Source organism: Triturus cristatus, chromosome 1_1 (assembly GCF_964204655.1).
Source record: "Triturus cristatus chromosome 1_1, aTriCri1.1, whole genome shotgun sequence".
NCBI lineage: Eukaryota > Metazoa > Chordata > Amphibia > Caudata > Salamandridae > Triturus > Triturus cristatus.
Window position 1 is genome coordinate 441,342,571 of NC_140579.1, and position 19,187 is coordinate 441,361,757.

The following is a 19,187-nucleotide window of genomic DNA, read 5'->3' on the forward strand; positions in this document are numbered from 1 at the left end:
TCCACCAATGCAACCCACGCTCGCGCCATCTCCAGAGATCTGTCACTCCCAGTGCGGGCGGCCACGCGCAACCTACAGCTCCCTTCTGCCTCTGCCCATTTCACTAACTCCCTAGTCCATCGCGCTAAGTTGGGGCCCGTCCTTGACTTCCAGTGGCTGGTGATCTCCCTCTGGGCCAGGACCAGCCCCAGGTCAATAAACATGCTAGTGATTTTGGTCTTGGCAGTATGTGGAAACCAATGCAACAAACAACAACTCTGTATCAGCGCTACACCTCTTTCTGTTGCGGCCGCCAACTCAGACGTCACTCCCCGCCAGAACACTCCCAGAAGCGGGCAATCCCAAAGCATGTGGAGGAACCCTGCCCCCTCCAGGTTGCACCGTGGGCACGCTGCCGAAACCCCGAAGTATTCACTCACCTTGCCCGGGGTAAGGTAATTCCTATGTAGCACGTAAAAGTGGATTAGCTGGAAACGGGCGTTCCTGGAACACTTCCAGGCCCGCTCTACCAATTCCCCCCATGGCTTTCCCCAATGGGCTCCCCCAAGTCCTCCTTCCACTTGAGACGTAGGGCCACCAATGGCTTCCGCAGGTTGTGGGTAATCCGCCTGTAGAGACACGTGACCGCCTTGAACGTTCCCGCCGCCATTGCGACATATTGGCAGGCCAGCGAGGTCTGAGGTTCCGCCATCCCCTCCCGCCAGTGTCTCCTAATGGCTGCCGTCACTGCGGCATGAAGCAGGAAATCCCAGCGCGGTAGATCATGGCGCTCCACCAGGTCATTAAAAGGAAGGAGGTTGCCATCTTCAAATAGGTCTCCTACTGTAAGTATCCCAGTCTCCTCCCAGTCCCGTAGTCTACCCCAATCACCTCCGTGTGGTAGGGCCTCACACACCGCCAGCGGGATCTCCGGAGCATAGGGGGTACGCATACCCGCACGCCTGGCCAAACGGCTCCAGCACTTGCGCACCACCTGTAAGTCAGTCGGGAGCTCCCTATTCCTTATGGGTAAGCACAGCAGCATCCGGGATAGTAGCGCCAATGGAGGGTCCGGCCCACCAGGCTCCTCTCGGTGTCTAAGTCTGCCCGCCATCCACTTAGTGAACCATTGTAACTGCGCTGCGTGGTAATATGCCTCTAGATCCGGCAAGGCAAATCCTCCCTCCGCCCTGGGTCGCTGCATGGTGATCAGGGCCACCCTCCGACGCCCCGCACCCCACAAGAATCCTGTGAGCAATGTGTTGAGCTGCGCGAACACCTGGGTTGGGATCCAGATCTGAAGCGTCCCAAAAAAATAGAGAAACCTGGGTAGTGCGACCATTTTTGCCAAGGCAACCCTGCCCGCTACCGATAGCGGGAGCTGTCTCCAAAACTCAAAACAGGCCTTGGCCTTTCGTATGGCCCCGCCCTATATTACCCTCCAGCATGTCACTAGGGTTGTGGTAGATCTGGGCTCCAAGGTAAGGCAAACAGCTAGTTTCCCACGGGACCCCCTCCGCCGGCTGAGTATCATCCTTGCCTGGGCGAGTCGGGAAAAGACAGGACTTGGACCAGTTCACGCGAAGCCCTGCGGCCTCACCCAAAGAATGCAACAGTCTCATGGCTCCCCGGAGGACCTCCTCCAAGTCGGCCAGAAAGAGTAGTAGATCGTCAGCATACAGCGCTATGTGTTACAAGTGTCCCTCCACTACTAGCCCCTGGTAGTGACGTCCCGATCGGGCCTGAACAGCCATTGGCTCCAGAGCAAAGAGCAGGGGTGACAGCGGGCAACCCTGCCTCGTCCCCCTACCCACAGTACAAGCAGCAGAGATCAGCCCTCCCATTCGGACCCTGGCAGTGGAGTTATTATACAAGATTGTTGTCCATTCAACGAAGCGCTCTCCTAGGCCGAACGCCCTCTGAACCTCAAAAAGATATGGCTATTCCAAGCTATCGAAGGCCTTCTCGATATCAACTGCAAAGATACAAGCCTCCTCCCCACAATAGGTGTCCGCCCGCAGGACACGCAGTAATCTCCTTATGTTCATCGCCGTGTTCCTTGCCGGGATAAAACCCGCCTGGTCCACGTGGACCAACGTTGACCTGTGGGCCATTAGCCGACTAGCAAGGATTCGACTGAGTATCTTATAGTCCAGGTTAAGCATGGCAAGCGGTCTATATGCAGTCCGGTCCCAGTGCGGCCTACCCGGTTTAAGGAGAGGCACAATGATTGCCTTGCGTGTGGAAGCAGGAAGGCAACCCTCCCGTCGTGCTTTGTTATATACTACGACTAACTTCGGGGCCAGGGCATCTACAAATGCCGAATAAAATTCCACCGGATTGCCATCCGTCCCCGGCGTCTTGTTCCGAGCCATATGTTTGATAGCGCTGCGCACTTCTCCCACCTCAACATCTTTACCAAGCTCCTCCGCTGCCTCAATATCCAGCTGGGGGAGTTCTATCCCCTCTAATATCCCCGCGCCAGTAGCAGCCCCAGGAGCAGGCTTACTCTGATAGAGAGTGGTATAATAGTCCAGAAAATGGCGTTGATGGCTTGTTGAGTATAATACGCCACACCCTCCTGGTCCCTAATCTCCAGAATCAGCGTGCCTCTACGCGCCGGGTTTGCCAACCATGCCAGCAGCGCCCCTGATTTGTCCCGTTCCGCTTGGGCCAGAGTGGTGTAAGCCTTGTAATCAAAGGAGCGCAGCCTTTCGACCTGTGTTGCCACCTCCTCGCGTGCCGCAAGCAAGTCCCCCTGCCTATCAGGTCGTTCCGGTCTTTCCTTTTCCAGGTCTCGGAGTCTATCCTCTGCCCTGAGCACCTCCCGTGTCAGCACCCTTTGGACTCCCACCACCTCCCCAATACAACGCCCCTGATTACTATTTTGAACGCGTCCCATTCGATAAGCAGGCTCGATGCTCGTTCTGCTCAAATATTCGCTATGGGTAATCCCTCCGTGTACCTCTGGGGAGCAGAGGAACGAGTCCAGACGAACATGCAACTCATGCAGCCCAGAGAAGAAGGAGTTGTCCCTATCCCCTGGGTGGTGGGCCCTCCAGGTATCTATCAGTCCCCACTGGCACTGCCACGCCCGCCTAGTCGCTGCAAGCCTGTGCACGGGAGCATCTGGAAAAGGTGGGTGAGATCGATCCAGGTCCACATCAGCAATACAATTAAAGTCCCTTCCCAATAGCACCGAACCCGTCAATAGGGTAGCCAGCTTCCCGGAGAGGTGCTCGAAGAAGCCAGCTTGAACTACGTTGGGGGCGTAGAGGCTCCCCAACACTATATCCCTACCGTCCAGCTGCCCCGCCACCACTACATATCTACCAGCTGGGTCAATCAGCTGCCTAACGCTCTGAAACGGGACCCCCGCTCGTATCCAAATCAATGTACCCCTGGAAAAGGCAGAGTATGAGGTGTGGAACAACTACCCCCTCCATCTACGTTGCAACGCCGCCCCCTGCGCCTGTGTTAAATGCGTTTCCTGCAGCATAGCAATCTGTACCCCCCTCCTCATCTAATATGCGTGAATCTTATGCCGGCGTATCCTAGTGTGCATGCCCCTGACATTCCATGACATACATTTAAGACCTACGGTGGAACCCATATCTGGAATCGCAGTGATCTTCCCTCCTGCCCCGTCTCAGCGACATGCCAATCCCTGTAGAACCCCTCCAACCCCAAGAAACTTCCCAACTCCCACTCCCCAGGACAGGTACATTCAAACTAGCTCCCATCCAAACTAATGCAACGATCAACCGGTCACTAAACGTTGTGAGGTGTGCGCTGACCCAATAGGACCCAGAGCCTGCCAGGCCCGCCCCACTCATAGCAGGCAGAAAGGGACCCAGGTATCGGTCTGGACAGGAGGCACCCCACTTCCGCCCCCAGAGTTCAGTCCGACCAGTAGCTGCTCTCTAGCAGCAACTCGGTCCGCTCGCCCCCAACATCATTGATCCATTTCACATGAAGAGGTCTGCCGTCTGGGGTGTAACCACAGGGAGTTCAGGCTCAGAGTCCCCGCTCGTGCTGCCGGCAGGAGAAGAAGTCCCAAGCCCATCTACATCACGGCTAGCAACAGTAGAGCAAGGGCTAGTTGCACCATGGCTGATCTCCGCAACCGCCCTCACCGCCCTATCCCTTTCAAGTTGGAGTCCCGGCGGGGTCATGGATCTCTGTGATTGCGAAGGCTCAGGTGATCTGCGTTCCGCTGTGCCCGCCGGAGGAGCCCCCTCCGATCCCGGTTTTCACGCCTCCAGCCACTGCCATGCATCTTGTGGTGTGGTGAAAAAATGAGTAGTCGCCCCATCCACTACTCTGAGGCGCGCGGGGAACAACATGGCGTATGGCAATCGCAACTGTCAGAGCTTCCGCTTCAGGGCGAGAAAGGAAGCACTCTGTCTCTGTACCTCCCTGGTGAAATCTGGGAAAATCATCACCCTAGCATTCGCAATTTGGAGGTTCTGCTTTCCTCACGCCTGTTGCAAGATGTGGTCTCTGTTGCGGTAGTGGAGTAATCGCACGACCAACGGACGCGGGGGTGTGCCCGGCTTGGAGGTCTGGCTGGGACCCTGTGCGCACGTTCCAGGGCGAAGAAGGGGAGAGTCCCTCCGGGGCAACCTCGGTCCGAAGCCAGTTCTCCAGATACCGAACAACGTCGTCCCCTTCCTCTCGCTCCGGGACCCCCACTATGCGCAGATTGTTCCTGCCAGAGCGCCCCTCGCTGTCCTCTGCTCTCACCTCCAAGATCCGGACCCTCTCTTCCACCACTTTCAGAGAGCGCTGCAGGGTAGAGATTGCGTCTGGAACCTCCGCCAGAGTCGTCTCAGTAACTTTCACCCACTGCTTGAGCTTGCGGTGGTCATCCTTCAGGAGGTTGAGGTCTACCCCTATGGCGTCCATCTTGGTCTCCAAAGCTTCCCTCGAGGAGGTGATGGCCTGCATGATGTCCACCAACGTGGGGCCCTCTGCTGCGTCGTGTCTCCGCTGTACCGCCATGTCCTCCTCTTCATCCGATTGTCGCCCCGTGGGTTCTACATGCAAGGCCATGAAGCCCCTCGGCGAGATGTACGGCCCATTCGAACTGATTGCGGTGGGGCACACTGGGCCTCTAGTGGGGGAGCACAGTGGGGTCAGTAGAAGTCAGTATAGGACGTGTCCACTGACAAAGGCGGTAGACCTACCCCGGTGCACTCAATCATTCCCTTGGGACTACACAGCAGAGCGGTCTATTCAGGTTCGCCAGCTCAGAAGGGGAACCGGGTGTACATCCCCCCCCCAGATTGTAGGGTGCGCACTCCCAGGATCCTCCGGTTCTCCGGTCTCGCTCCTCCCGACCGTCACCGTCTCATGCAGGCAGTCGTACCCAGCACACAAGTCCAACCAGTAGATCCCCAGAGCCTCCGCAACTCCAAGTAGGGCAACAGTACAGCTCCAACTCCCAGTTAGGGCATGCAGTGGGCGCTATAGTTGTGCCGACGCGGTTCTCAGCCACCGTTCAAATCGCAGGCTTCCGTCCTCCACAATGATCCCTGGTCTCCACGAGTTCTTTCCCCGGAGCATTCACCACAGTCGCATGCTCTCGCCAATATGCAGGCTCCTCACTTGCTCCGCCCCCCAGCATCAAGAGTCCCATCCAAGATCAGGCGCCATGAGCAGAGGGTGACTGCCTGCGCAGGAGACCCCAAGTGCTGCTCTCCCTCGGCAGTTGGTTTCAGCCTCTCGACCCGCCTGATGCATCGCGCGCTGCCATTTTAAGATCAGGCGGCCTCCGCTGCGCGCTTTGCAAACTGCACCGCTCCTTGAAATCTATCGCGGTTGCTCTTTCTCGTCACCGCTCGCTGTCCTCAAGAAAAACAGTCTGCACTCCGCCATTCAATAGGCTTCCTCAGCTCGGCGGGGCATCTCTAGCCGCTCCGACATCAGTGGCGAGGCACGGCTGCCATTTTATCTGCCACTCCGCCCGGGAACGAAATTGCTGGTCTCTGTGAGCCCCGGCACCCCAGCACTCCGAAATTGCCCCCAGGTGGGCACCAGGACCTCCGCCGCCAGCCGCAATGTCAGGGGCCCCCTCAGCTGTTCAGGATAACTGGCTATGGGAGGAGGCCACGGAGGAGCTCCGAGGTCCGCTGCTCCTCAAGCCGGCATCAAGCCACGCCCCCCAAGGTAAAGCACTTTCATATCACTCTTCGTGCCACAGCCAACCCCTGAAGCAGGGACCACACGCCTTTCCTTTTCCTGTCTTTACATCTCCTGATGCTCCACATGAACTGGATGAAAGGTGGGAGGTATCACAACAACCAGCTGTGCTCTCTCCAATTTCTCACATCAACATGTGCCTTTAACTACTGAAAATATAACTGTAAAATAGATATTAAGGATCTGCAAATGTCCCACACATCTGGGAAGTCACCGGTCCTCAAAGACCCTTGCTATACACAATCGGTTAGGCTGCGTCACACGTTAAAAAAGAGAATTTGCGAAAGGATTTCAAGTGTGAATGCCAGAAAATCTTCTCCAGTAGCAGCAAGGGAGACAAATCAGTCATCTAAGATTTCATGAGCAGTGGGAATAGTCTGTTACAGTGGGGATGGGAAAAAGGCTACTTTGGAAATTACACTTCAGCTGTCTTATCACAAGTGGGACACAAATTGAGCAGCTTGGTAGTCTGAATGTCACTTTGATGATTAGTAGAACAGAACAAAATTCAATTCAATATTTGTCCAGATTGGAAGTATTAGCAAGACAAATATAACCAGTTAGGTTTACTTTATGTTAAATACCACTTTAGAGAAATTTAAAAATCAAATTGGCTGACGCAGCACACCTTAGCCCAATTGAGTTATCCTGTCACCATGAACTAAACAAGAAACTTGCGGCCTAACTGCAACAGAATAAAGAGATTTGGTCTTTGATCAGGGTTTATCATATTTAACTGTACAATCCTTCAAAGCGGCGAGGGTGTACTAGGCCAAACGCCCAGGGAATGTTGGGTTCTGCTGCTGTAATCTTTTTGGGATTTGAATAGCTCTCCAAGACGCTGCCCACAATGCTGCAAACAGAACCCTATTAGTGTAATGGTACCTTCTTGCCAAGCTCCAGCTCTTGGATGGACAGGATATCAGTCAATGCGGACAGACGGACATTCAAAAGCTCTGTAGTGGTCCTTAGGGCAGCACGCTCATTTTCCAGGTGCTGGAAGAAGACATTAGCGGGGACAAATAAAGTATTACTCCAAACATCATGGCAACACAAAAAGCACAAACTATCTGAATTTTAAGCAATATTTACACTTCGAACTGAAACTCCCACCAAGAGGAGAGCAGAGGCCAGCAGCTTTCTTTAAAAGGAGACCCACGCAACATATTTCTCAGTTATTATACAGTAAACATTTCTCTCACTCCGCACCAACCTTCCCCCCCACTGAAGCCCTGCTGAGTTTAAACACTGTAACCAACACCCTCCAAACTGAAACTGGATGTCAATAAATGTGTTTGCTCACCCAGCGGCAGGCCAATAGACTGCTCTTCCTCATTGAAAGTCAAAAACAAATTAACACTCAATACAGGACCACACAATAGTCTATTAATATATCATTGCCATAGTTTCTGCATTTATCTCTGTAATCAGCCCGCCCCCACCCCAAAAGAAAGTTATTACAATGGCATTCTGAGATCAAACACCATGATCAACACACTGGCCAATGGGAGCACTGCATCATAGTAAGCGTTCGAAACACTCCGCCCAATAGGAGGCCCTGTGTTTAGTCTTATGCCTTCAAAACGAATATATACCCTTACAACGCATGCGAATACATTGCATGCAATTACTACGCGGTCGTTACAATGACCACGTTGTTAGAACGCATACCATTACATCGCAAGTCATTACTACGACTTGCTGTAGGGGGGGCGCTCTGGACTTAGGAATAGTATTATTTACTATTCTTACTCCAGTTTGTGCAACAGCAGGGAAGGTGTTGGATTCTAGATCCAACACCAGTGCGCTCCCCCACAGCAAGTCATAGTAATGACTTGTGATGTAATGGTATGTGTGGTAACAAGGCGGTCATTGTAATAACCGCGCTGTAATAGTACTGCCTTGTGGAGATAGCGTTGTAAACGCTATTTTGCCTTCAAAACATGCACCACACAAGTTCCTCTCTTAAGCGAGCACAGACACCTTCTAGGTTTAAACACCATACCCAACTTGCTGCAACACCCTAATGGGGCTCTACTATGAACGCACTCTGTGCTCAATGACAATCCGTAACACCACACCTTATGAGGACAATGCAATCACTCTAGAATTCATCGGCCACAAACACTCCACCCTTCTGCAGATCACTGCATTGTTTTGGTGTTCAAACACCTGCACTATACAACATATTCCAAAACCATATCACTACCATCCCCTGTAGGCAGATGTTTTATTCGACTGCAGTCATTCAACAAACCCTCCCTATGACTGACTCACAGAAATATCTATGACTGCTATGTACTTGTTAATGTATTGCAGGGTATTCACAACACAGTTCTGTCTTGGCCAGATGTGTTGGGCTAGACCCGTGACCCTCGGCCAGGGATCAGCTCCATGCTGTCCTCTGCCTGCGGTCCTCCCAGGCAGGGTTCGAGTCTGCACCTTGCTGGTGCCGGTACTGGTATTTTCCTGCTTTATTCTATCTGATCGTGTCACTATATTTTGCCTTGTCTGGTTATTTTTCGGTTTTTTTTCCAGTCCTGTTGGTTTTTTGTTTTGGCTGCCGCTGACTCCTCTCTATGTCCCCTCGTCCTTTTGCCCTCTGCTTCCCGCCCACGCTCCGCCCGCCTCCCTAGCTGCACCTCCTCCCTCCCCTACTTAATGGAGAACGCTGCGCCGCTGGCGCAGCTAAGGCAAGCCCGTCTGCGCCTGTCCGCACCTGGACCGCGCCCAGTGCCAGACCCCCTGTCCCCCGCGAACGCCAAGACACCCGACGCGATAAGACGCCAACTCCCTCCACGCACTCAACGCCGACCGAATCTCCACCTGCTTTCAGGCCACGCCGAAGCTCACCCACGGACCCTTCACCTGCCGAAACTGCAGCTACACCAGCCAGCGCACCCCAGCGAGTCTTGCCCATCCCAACAAAGCAGGCCACACCAAACTCAGATGCATACTTCTCAACACCCGCTCAGTCCACAAGCACACCATCAAACTCTGGGACCTTCCCGATTCAACCTCCCCGGACGTCGCCTTCCTGACAGAGACCTGGATGAACGCCTCATCGGCGCCCGACATAGCCATAGCCATCCCGGACGGCTACAAGATCACCCGCAGGGACCGAAACAACAACAAACCGGGAGGAGGAACCGCCATCGTCCACAGGAACACCATCAGAATCTCGACCAACACCGAAGACTCCCTCAGCACGGCCGAACACCTACACTTCCAGATCCACGTCGATCACAACACCACCCTAAGAGGATCCCTTGTCTACAGACCCCCGGGCCCGACCACAGTTCAGCGACTCCATCGCCGACCTCATCAGCACGCACGCCTTCGCCTCCACAGACTACATCCTCCTCGGAGACCTGAACTTCCACCTCGAAAACGCCAACGACAGGAACTCCACAATCCTGATAGACAACCTCACCAACCTCAGACTCACAACTCCCACCCACTCCACCGGACACACGCTCGACCCCATCTTCTCCGGCAGCAAACACGTCACCTTCAGCCACACCACCAAACTCCACTGGACTGACCACCACTGCATCCACTTCTCCTTCGAGAAACACGCCAAGCACAGCCAACCGCAACGAATCCCACACCGCAGCTGGAACAAAGTCACCGAAGACCAGCTCATCACCACCCTCGCCCGAGACCCTCCATCCGAGCCCACGGACACCAACACAGTGGCCCACAACTTCAGACAATGGATCGACAACTGCACCAACACCCTCGCCCTGCTCAGGAAACCCTCAAAGAGGCGCACCGACACCAGAGCCATCTGGTTCAACGCCGACCTCCAGACTTCCAAGCAAACCTGCCGAAGACTCGAGAAGCAGTGGTGCCAAGACCAGATATCAGACAACCACGCAGCACTCAAGGACGCCAGACACAAGCACAACCAACTCATCCGATCCGCAAAAAGGACCTTTTTCAAGGAACGCATCGACAACAACGCACACAACAGCAAAGAGCTCTTCAGCACCGTGAAAGAGCTCGCCTCTCCAACTCCAGCCCCAACAACATGCCGCCGTTGCAAGAACTCTGCGACTCCCTGGCCACCTTCTTCCATCGCAAGACCGCAGACATCCACAACAGCTTCGACACCCAGACACCGACGACGGATGCCGACATCCCTGACTCAACGCCTTCCAAACACACCGACCTCCTGCTCTCCTGGAACAATGTCAACGACAAAGACACCATCAAAATCATGAACACAATCCACTCCGGCTCACCCTCCGATCCCTGACCCACCACATCTTCAACAAAGCAAGTGCCATCATCACACCCCAACTCCGAAAGATCATCAACAGCTCCTTTGAAACCACCACCTTCCCGGAGAACTGGAAACACGCAGAAATCAACGCCCTACTCAAAAAGCCCAAGGTGGACCCTAAGGACCTCAAGAACTTTCGACCCATCTCCCTGCTCCCGTTCCCGGCGAAAGTCATTCAGAAGACCGCAACCCGACAACTCACCCACTTCCTGGAGGAGAACAACATCCTGGACCCCTCCCAATCCGGTTTCCGCAGCAACCACAGCACCGAAACTGCCCTCATCGCCGCCACCGACAACATCAGGACCCTCTCGGCCGCCTTCGACACCATCTGCCACCACACCCTGCGCACATGCCTCCACGACGCAGGGATCCGTGACAAAACCCTGAACTGGATCACCTCCTTCCTCACCGGCAGAGCCCAGAGAGTCCGCCTCCCCCCTTTCAGATCCGAAGAGACCATGATCACCTGTGGCGTACCCCAAGGATCATCCCTCAGCCCGACCCTCTTAAACATCTACATGGCACCGCTCGTTGACATCGTCTGAGCGCACCACCTCAACATCATCTCATACGCCGGCGACACCCAGCTGATCCTCTCCCTCACCAAGGACCCTGCCACTGCCAAATCCAACCTTCACGAGGGAATGAAGGCTGTCGCAGAATGAATGAAGACCAGCCGTCTGAAACTAAACTCTGACAAAACGGAGGTCCTCATCCTTGGCTCCTCCCCCTGTGCATGGGATGACTCCTGGTGGCCGACCACGTTGGGAGCTGAACCTACACCCACCAACCACGCATGCAACCTGGGGTTCATCCTGGACTCAACGCTCTCTATGACCCAGCAAGTCAACGCTGTTTCCTCCTCCTGCTGTTTCAACACCCTCCGCATGCCCCGCAAGAGCTACAAATGGATCCCCACCGAAACCAGAAGGACGGTCACCCAACCCTCGTCAGCAGCAGGCTGGACTACGGCAACGCCCTCTACGCGGGAACCATGGCCAAACTCCAGAAACGACTCCAACGCATACAAACGCCTCCGCACGCCTCTTCCTCGGAATCCCCCGCCACAGCCACATCACCGTCCACCTGAGAGACCTGCACTGGCTCCCGATCAACAAGAGGATCACCTTCAAGCTCCTCACCCACGCGCACAAAGCTCTCCACAATGCCGGACTAGCCTACCTCAACGAACGACTCACCTTCTACACCCCGAACCGCCAGCTTCGCTCCGCTGACCTCACCCTCACCACCGCCCCACACATCCTCTGAACGACCACCGGCGGCAGGTCATTTTCCCAACTCGCCGCCAAGACATAGAACACCCTCCCCATCCACCTGCGACAGACCCAGGACCTGCCGACCTTCAGGAGACTCCTCAAGACCTGGCTGTTCGACCAGTAGGTGCGTCACCCCCCACCCCCTCTAGCGCCTTGAGACCCTCACGGGTGAGTAGTGCGCTCTACAAATGATTGAGTGATTGATGTATAAAATATATAGTTATCAGGTTCCAAGCCTATGAAAAACCCCTGGAAGATCATCCACCAAAGTGCCACTGCTACTTACATGTACTATAGGTCCCACTGCTCCTTACCTGCACTGTAAGTATAACTGCTCCTTACGTGCCCTGTAAGTCCCACTGCTCCTTACCTGCACTGCAAGTATAACTGCTCCTTACCTACACTGTAAGTATAACTGCTCCTTACATGCCCTATAAGTCCCGCTGCTCCTTACCTGCAGTTTAAGTATAACTGCTCCTTACTTGCAGTGTAAGTCCCAAAGTCCCACTGCTCCTCACCTTCACTAGAAGTCCCACTGCTCCTTACCTGCACTGTAAGTCCCACTGCTCCTTACCTGAACTGTAAGCCCCACTGCTCCTTACCTGAACTGTAAGTCCCACTGCTCCTAACCTATACTGTAAGTCCCACTGCTCCTTACCTGAACTGTAAGTATAACTGCTCCTTACCTGTACTGCAAGTATAACTGCTCCTTAGCTGCACTGTAAGTCCCACTGATCCTTACCTGCAGTGCAAGTCCCACTGCTCCTTACTTGCAGTGTAAGTTCCACTGCTCCTTACCTGCAGTGTAAGTTCCACTGCTCCTTACCTGCACTGTAAGTATAACTGCTCCTTACGTGCCCTGTAAGTCCCACTGCTCCTTACCTGCACTGTAAGTATAACTGCTCCTTACCTACACTGCAAGTATAACTGCTCCTTACATGCCCTATAAGTCCCACTGCTCCTTACCTGCAGTTTAAGTATAACTGCTCCTTACTTGCAGTGTAAGTCCCAAAGTCCCACTGCTCGTTAGCTGCACTAGAAGTCCCACTGCTCCTCACCTTCACTAGAAGTCCCACTGCTCCTTACCTGAACTGTAAGCCCCACTGCTCCTTACCTGAACTGTAAGTCCCACTGCTCCTAACCTATACTGTAAGTCCCACTTCTCCTTACCTGAACTGTAAGTATAACTGCTCCTTACCTGTACTGAGGCGGAAGCCGGGAGTAGGCTAACTTTTGCTATTGCTCTTAACTTTGTCTGTTTTAACTTCACTCACTGCATCACTTGCTCCTCTTGGGGTTGCACGCTTCTCCCTCGCCGTACTGCGGACCCTGGGCAGAGGCAAACACCCCGCCGCCATCACCGGCGAGATCGCTGGCCACGCCCCCTTGTGAGGCCACGCCCCCCCTGACCGTCATCTAGCACATAAAAATGTGTCACTTCAGGAGGCGCAGCGGACGAGCGCAGCGGGCGCGCCGTTGGCGCGCCTAAGGCAAGCCCGTCTGCGCCCGTCCGCGACGGGCCGGGACCAGGGGCCATACCCCTTACCTCCACACAAAAAAATATTAGGAGATACACCTCTACAGAATTACGATTGCTTAACTCACAGGTAAATCTGCCTTGCGTACATAAGTACCCTCCGCTTGACCTACCTATTCAATGCAGGGACTGCAATATACTTTTTACTACTAAGCCCCCCACTCACAGGCAACAATTGTTCAGAATGTCCCTTTTAAATTGTAGATCTTTGCCTAGACACTGCACAGAACTATCATTGCTACTCGAGGAGAGAAAACCTGATGTTCTTTTTCTCACCGAAACATGGCTAACTTCGCAATCCGACCCGGAGTTAATTCAAACCCTGGGTCAGGGTTACCAAATTGTGAGACAGGACCGCATGAAGGAAAGAGGGGGTGGTTTGGCAATCATTTTCAGAGACTGTTTTACCTGTCGCTGCACCCCGAATCCCTTCGCGGACTGCGAAAGCTTGTCTTTTTCTCTGGAATTCTCTTCTAATACAACTTTTTCTGGTGCACTTATATATCGCACTCCGGGCCCAGCCAAAAAGTTTCACGAATCTCTGCCCTCGCTGGTCGCTGACCTAGCCTGTTCACCCTCCAACTTTACGTTATTAGGCGATTTCAACATTCATTTCGATGAACCTGATGACTCCATCGCTAATAAACTAATTGGGGATTTTTCTGCTTTACAGCTGTCCCAGCTGGTTTCATCCCCCACGCACACCAAAGGTCATTTGTTGGATCCGGTGTTTAGCAACTGTCCCAACCTGAAAGTTTGCCCCCCTATAGCACTCCCCTGGACAGACCATGCATTAATTCCGCTCCTATGGAAAACTGATAAGTCTCCGTCCCTCGCACCTACAGTGCGAGAAACACGCAACTGGTCAAAAATTCCGCTGGTTCAGTGGACTCAGGAATTACAAAACTCAATTCCCTCAGTTGGTCAGACTCCATCTCTGGCCAATGAAATGTTTAACGCATGGATAAACAACTCTCTAAATGCTACGCTCCCTATGAAGAAAACTGTCTTAAAAAGATCTAGGATTTCAGATCCTTGGTATTCGAATGATTTACGGATGAAAAAGTGCCACTGTAAGAGACTGGAACGAAAATGGCGATTAGGATATGCGGGAGCAGACAAAACCATCTATAGAGAGGCTATTAGGGTATATAAAAAAGACATAAAGAGCGCACAATCCTTATATTACTCTCACAAAATCGCAGAGGCGAGCTCCAGCTCTAAGGAGATTTACAGGATTGTAAAAAGTCTTATTAATCTCCCAACGCCTCCACTTATTGATGAAAATCCTCAGCTCCGCTGTGAAGATTTGGCCAATTTATTCTTCCAGAAAATAAATCTCATTTACTCTTCCTTTCCATCCTCAGAGCAGACTACTTTGAAGGAGACATCCTTATGTCCCCTACAAGAAAACATATCCAACTGCCTCCCAGTGCTGGCGGAATTTCCCCAGATGGATGTGGACCATCTCACCTCCCTCATGCATCAGGTGAAGTCAGGTTCCCCTAGGGACCCAGCACCTCCACACATTCTAGTCTCTGCGACTCAGACCATCCTCCCTACACTGTTAGCTGTATTAAACACCTCGATCTCTACCAGCACAGTCCCAGTGGCCTGGAAACAGGCCATGGTGAGAGCTCTTGTTAAAAAACCTAATTTGGACACCAAGAATCCTAACAACTTTCGCCCGATCTCCTTGCTGCCTTGGGCAGCCAAAATCTTGGAGAAATATATAAACGGCCTACTAACAACCTTTCTCGAACAAAACCAGCTGCTCGACCCCTCCCAGACAGGCTTCCGCCCTAAGCATGGGACCGAGACTGCACTATTGGCCGTAACAGAGGAGTCCAGGAGGATCTTAGATCGGGGAGGATCGGTGGCAGTAATCCTCCTCGATCTGAGCGCGGCATTTGATACCGTCAATCACGATATCCTCTTACAACGTCTCCTGGACACCGGAATATCTGACAAGGCCTTGGAGTGGCTCAGGTCCTACCTGAGTGATAGATCCTTCCAGGTATATGAGGGCACTGTCACCTCCACCAGTAAGCCTCTGGGATGTGGAGTCCCACAGGGATCATCGTTGAGCCCGACGTTATTTAACGTCTACATGAGGCCACTAGCTGAGATCGTCCAGCCGTATGGCATTAAGATCATTACCTACGCGGACGATACTCAGCTGGTGGTCTCTCTGGCACAGGAAGGGGGATCCTTAGTGTGTGCGGATCTTGCAGTCTGTCTGGAGATGGTTAAGAGTTGGATGACCAAGTCTTGTCTCAAGCTCAACGGAGACAAGACTGAGCTCATGCTCCTAGGTCGTCTCGCTCCTTCTTCCATTGATACTCTTTGGCCACCCAGTTTGGGACCGGCCCCGGTGCCTAAAGATACCATCAAGAGCCTTGGTGTTTGGCTGGATAGGTCCCTGTCATTTGATCAGCAGGCAATAAGACTATCTGCTATCTGTTTCGGCATTCTTAGAGTCATCAGGAAGGTCCTTCCTCTACTCCCTTTCGAAGCAAGAAAGACCGTGGTTCTGGGCATGATCCAATCACGGTTGGATTTCGGGAATGCTTTATTTCTGGGAGCTCCGGACTTTACTCTACGCAAACTGCAGTTGATACAGAATTGCGCAGCACGGACTCTTCTACAAATCCCCCGCAGATCATCAGTAAAGTCCGGCCTAAGGAGACTGCATTGGCTTCCCGTTAGGGAAAGAGTTAATTTCAAATCACTTTGTATTGCACATCAGGCCTTTTGGTCCTCAGGCCCAGCAATTAACTTTCCCCTTATTACACCTTATCAGCCTGTCAGACATCTGCGCTCATCCTCTGCCAATCTGGCTATTGTTCCGAAGATAAAGAAATCAAGATCGGGAGGCCGCTCTTTTTCTTTTAACGTGGCCAAATTGTGGAATGCTCTTCCCCAACATTTAAGATCCAACCCCGACCTTAGTTCGTTCCGTAAACAGCTGAAAACGCTTTTGTTTATTAATTAATAGTTAGGTTGGTTTTCTTCCCTCAAGCAATTTTAGCCTCAGTTGGTATTTCCCAGCGCTTGGACGCCCCAGGGCAGCTACGTGCGCTTTACAAAATTCATTTCATTCATTCATTCATACTGCAAGTATAACTGCTCCTTAGCTGCACTGTAAGTCCCACTGATCCTTACCTGCAGTGTAAGTCCCACTGCTCCTTACCTGCAGTGTAAGTCCCACTGCTCCTTACCTGCAGTGTAATTATAACTGCTCCTTACCTGCACTGCAAGTATAATTGTTCTTTAGCTGCACTGTAAGTATAACTGCTCCTTAGCTGCACTGTAACTCCCACTGTTCCTAACCAGCAGTGTAAGTCCCACTGCTCCTTACCTGCAGCATAAGTCCCACTGCTCCTTACCTGCAGTGTAACTCCCACTGCTCCTTACCTGCACTGTGCCCACAAAGGTCTCTCTCTCCCGCCTCCACTCTTCTGCCTTCTTGTTGTCCGGCACAACCTCCCCAATGTACGTCCTTAGCTGCTGTACTAGGGCGTTCTGGGTGTCCAGCTCTGTGGTGACCTTGCTACGTTTTGGGCATGATGACAAACAAGAGGTAGGAAAGATTAAAGCAAAGTCTTCAAGACCAAGTGTACAAAAAAACAAGCCTTTGTCATGCCAAGAACAGCAGAGGAAACAGGAAACCAACTGAGCAGAAACTTTCCTATATACTTTACTCACAAAAACTGTAATGATAAATGAAATCACTTTACATCAAGATTGTTTGCCAAATGCTGGTCCAAGATGGTCAGAGACATGCCAGATTGTTATGATATCTAGGAGCTAATTTAAGTACCATGAACCTAAACAGGAACCATTTACATAGTCTGTAGGCGTTCTGAAAGTGTAGTACACTTCTGACAGCAGAGTGTCAGAGGCCACTGTAGCAGCTCATGCACATTGTGTTTGTTGTGTTGGTGCCCAAGTGTGTAGCTGAAACAGAATTGAATGCTAGAAAAGAACAAGAAATGCCAGATCTGTTTTCAGGTCACATATTTTAACTTATTCTATGTACAGGTTTCGGGTCACATATTTTAATTTATTCCATGTCCGAATTAAAACATTTGTATTCTAACGACCATATACGTAAACCCACAACTTGTTCTAGACTGGTTAATTTGGAGATCATGAAATTTAGCGATCATCTTCCTGAACGCAACCAGCTGCGTCCCGTTGTAAATAGCTTTCACAGACAAGACAATCATAGGACTGAAGATACCTTCCATAGGCAGAACAGCCATAGGACGACCAAACTCACAGTGATCTATCTGAACACTCGATCCTTGGTGAAACATCAACTGGAAATATTTCATTTATTGGACTCGGCCAAACCAGATATACTCTTTTTAACCAAAACATGTCTCTCTCAGGAGTCTAATCCAGACATCCTTGTCGCACTCCCTAGTAACTAGTACATTCTCCAGGCGAATAGGGCACCAGGGAAAACAGGGGAGGAGTTGCTGCTATAATTCGTCAAAAGCTAAAGTTTACTACCCTAACTGCTCTAGAAATCACTTCAGTTAAAAGCATAATTATTAAATAGGACTCCGCTCTTACCTTTTGATCTGTGTGCTAATTTATAGACCCCCCCCCCCTATAATATGCCTCACTTCCCCCAGCTATTGGGTGAACAAATACCCCACCTAGTAATCAATCAAGCTAAAATTCTTCTAATCAGTTATTTCAACTACTGGGCTAATGATGAGATGGGTGTCCCAAGTTTATCAGAACTGGCTGACTTACTTAATGGATTGAATTGCGTTTAACATGTGACATCTCCCACTCCTATAAAAGGACTAACCTTGACTAAGTCTGGACTTCTAACCTCACGTTATCTACTCGGGACGGTTTCTTCATGCACCTGGTCCGATCATTTTTTAATAAAGTTCTCCCTTACTAATCGGACTACAGCCAAATCCCAAGTTAAGGCGGGCCTAATGGTGAGGAATTGAAATCGTACCAATATTAACGCCTTCTGTAATCTCCTGGCAACCACGGTGCCTACTAAACAGTCTCTGGTCAACCAACATGAAGAAAATATTAAATCATGGATAGCTGCCACCAGTGATATCCATGCCCCTCTCGGGAAAGTCAAAATGGCAAGACAACACAATGCTCAGAGATACGCCGTACTTAAAGTATCTGGAGATGGAATTACTCTTCAGATAAAAAAAGATATTTACCAAACTCAACTCAAACAATATAAAAACTCTAGCCTTCAAACCAAGGCCACTTATTTCTCTAATAAAATCTTGAAAGCAACAAACAAATCCAGAAACATATTCGCAATTGTTGCTGATCTATCCAATCCGGACAGAGTCATGGTCAAATCAGCTCCTACCCAGTTACTGTGTAACTCCCTGAACACCTTTTTTATTGATAAAATCATCACCATTAAATCCAGTATACTTGGTAATTCCACTCCTGGTGCCCAGCCAGCTGCCCTCAGAAACTCTCACACTCTGCATCAGTTTCCCATCATTAGCAGAGAAGTCTTCCTGGATCTGTTGACCAAAGTTAGTTCTGGAACTCCTGCCGATAGCTGCGCCCGCACATTTTGAGGGAAGCTTTTTGTAGTATTCTGCCTTTTTATTCTTATGTGATTTACACCTCCTGCTCAGCCAGTCTTTGTGCTGTGTGCTCAATAGAATGTTGGAGTCATGATGTGCCTCGGAATGTTGGGTGCCTGAAAGGTGAAGTGACAGTTGTGCATGGGCTGAGCAGCAGGCAGGCTGCTCCTGGTGGGGCTCCCCTTCACAACTCAACTACCTGTTGTACTGGAACAATTGAACATGTTACCTGCTTGAATAAATCATCTTTAATTACAACCTACCTGCGTGGACCTCCGATGCTACATTTATTTGGTGGCGAG

The 19,187-nt window shown here is 51.5% G+C and overlaps 1 protein-coding gene across 1 annotated transcript in view; it reads right to left on the reverse strand.

The window, feature by feature from the left end:
* The window catches only part of LOC146870405 (coiled-coil alpha-helical rod protein 1-like), a 281,563-nt gene that overhangs the window by 127,570 nt on the left and 134,806 nt on the right, over positions 1-19,187 (reverse strand). Inside the window, 2 exon segments of the mRNA XM_085640888.1 lie at positions 7,069-7,179; positions 16,706-16,841. Of these exon segments, the coding sequence (XP_085497014.1) occupies positions 7,069-7,179; positions 16,706-16,841 (247 nt within the window).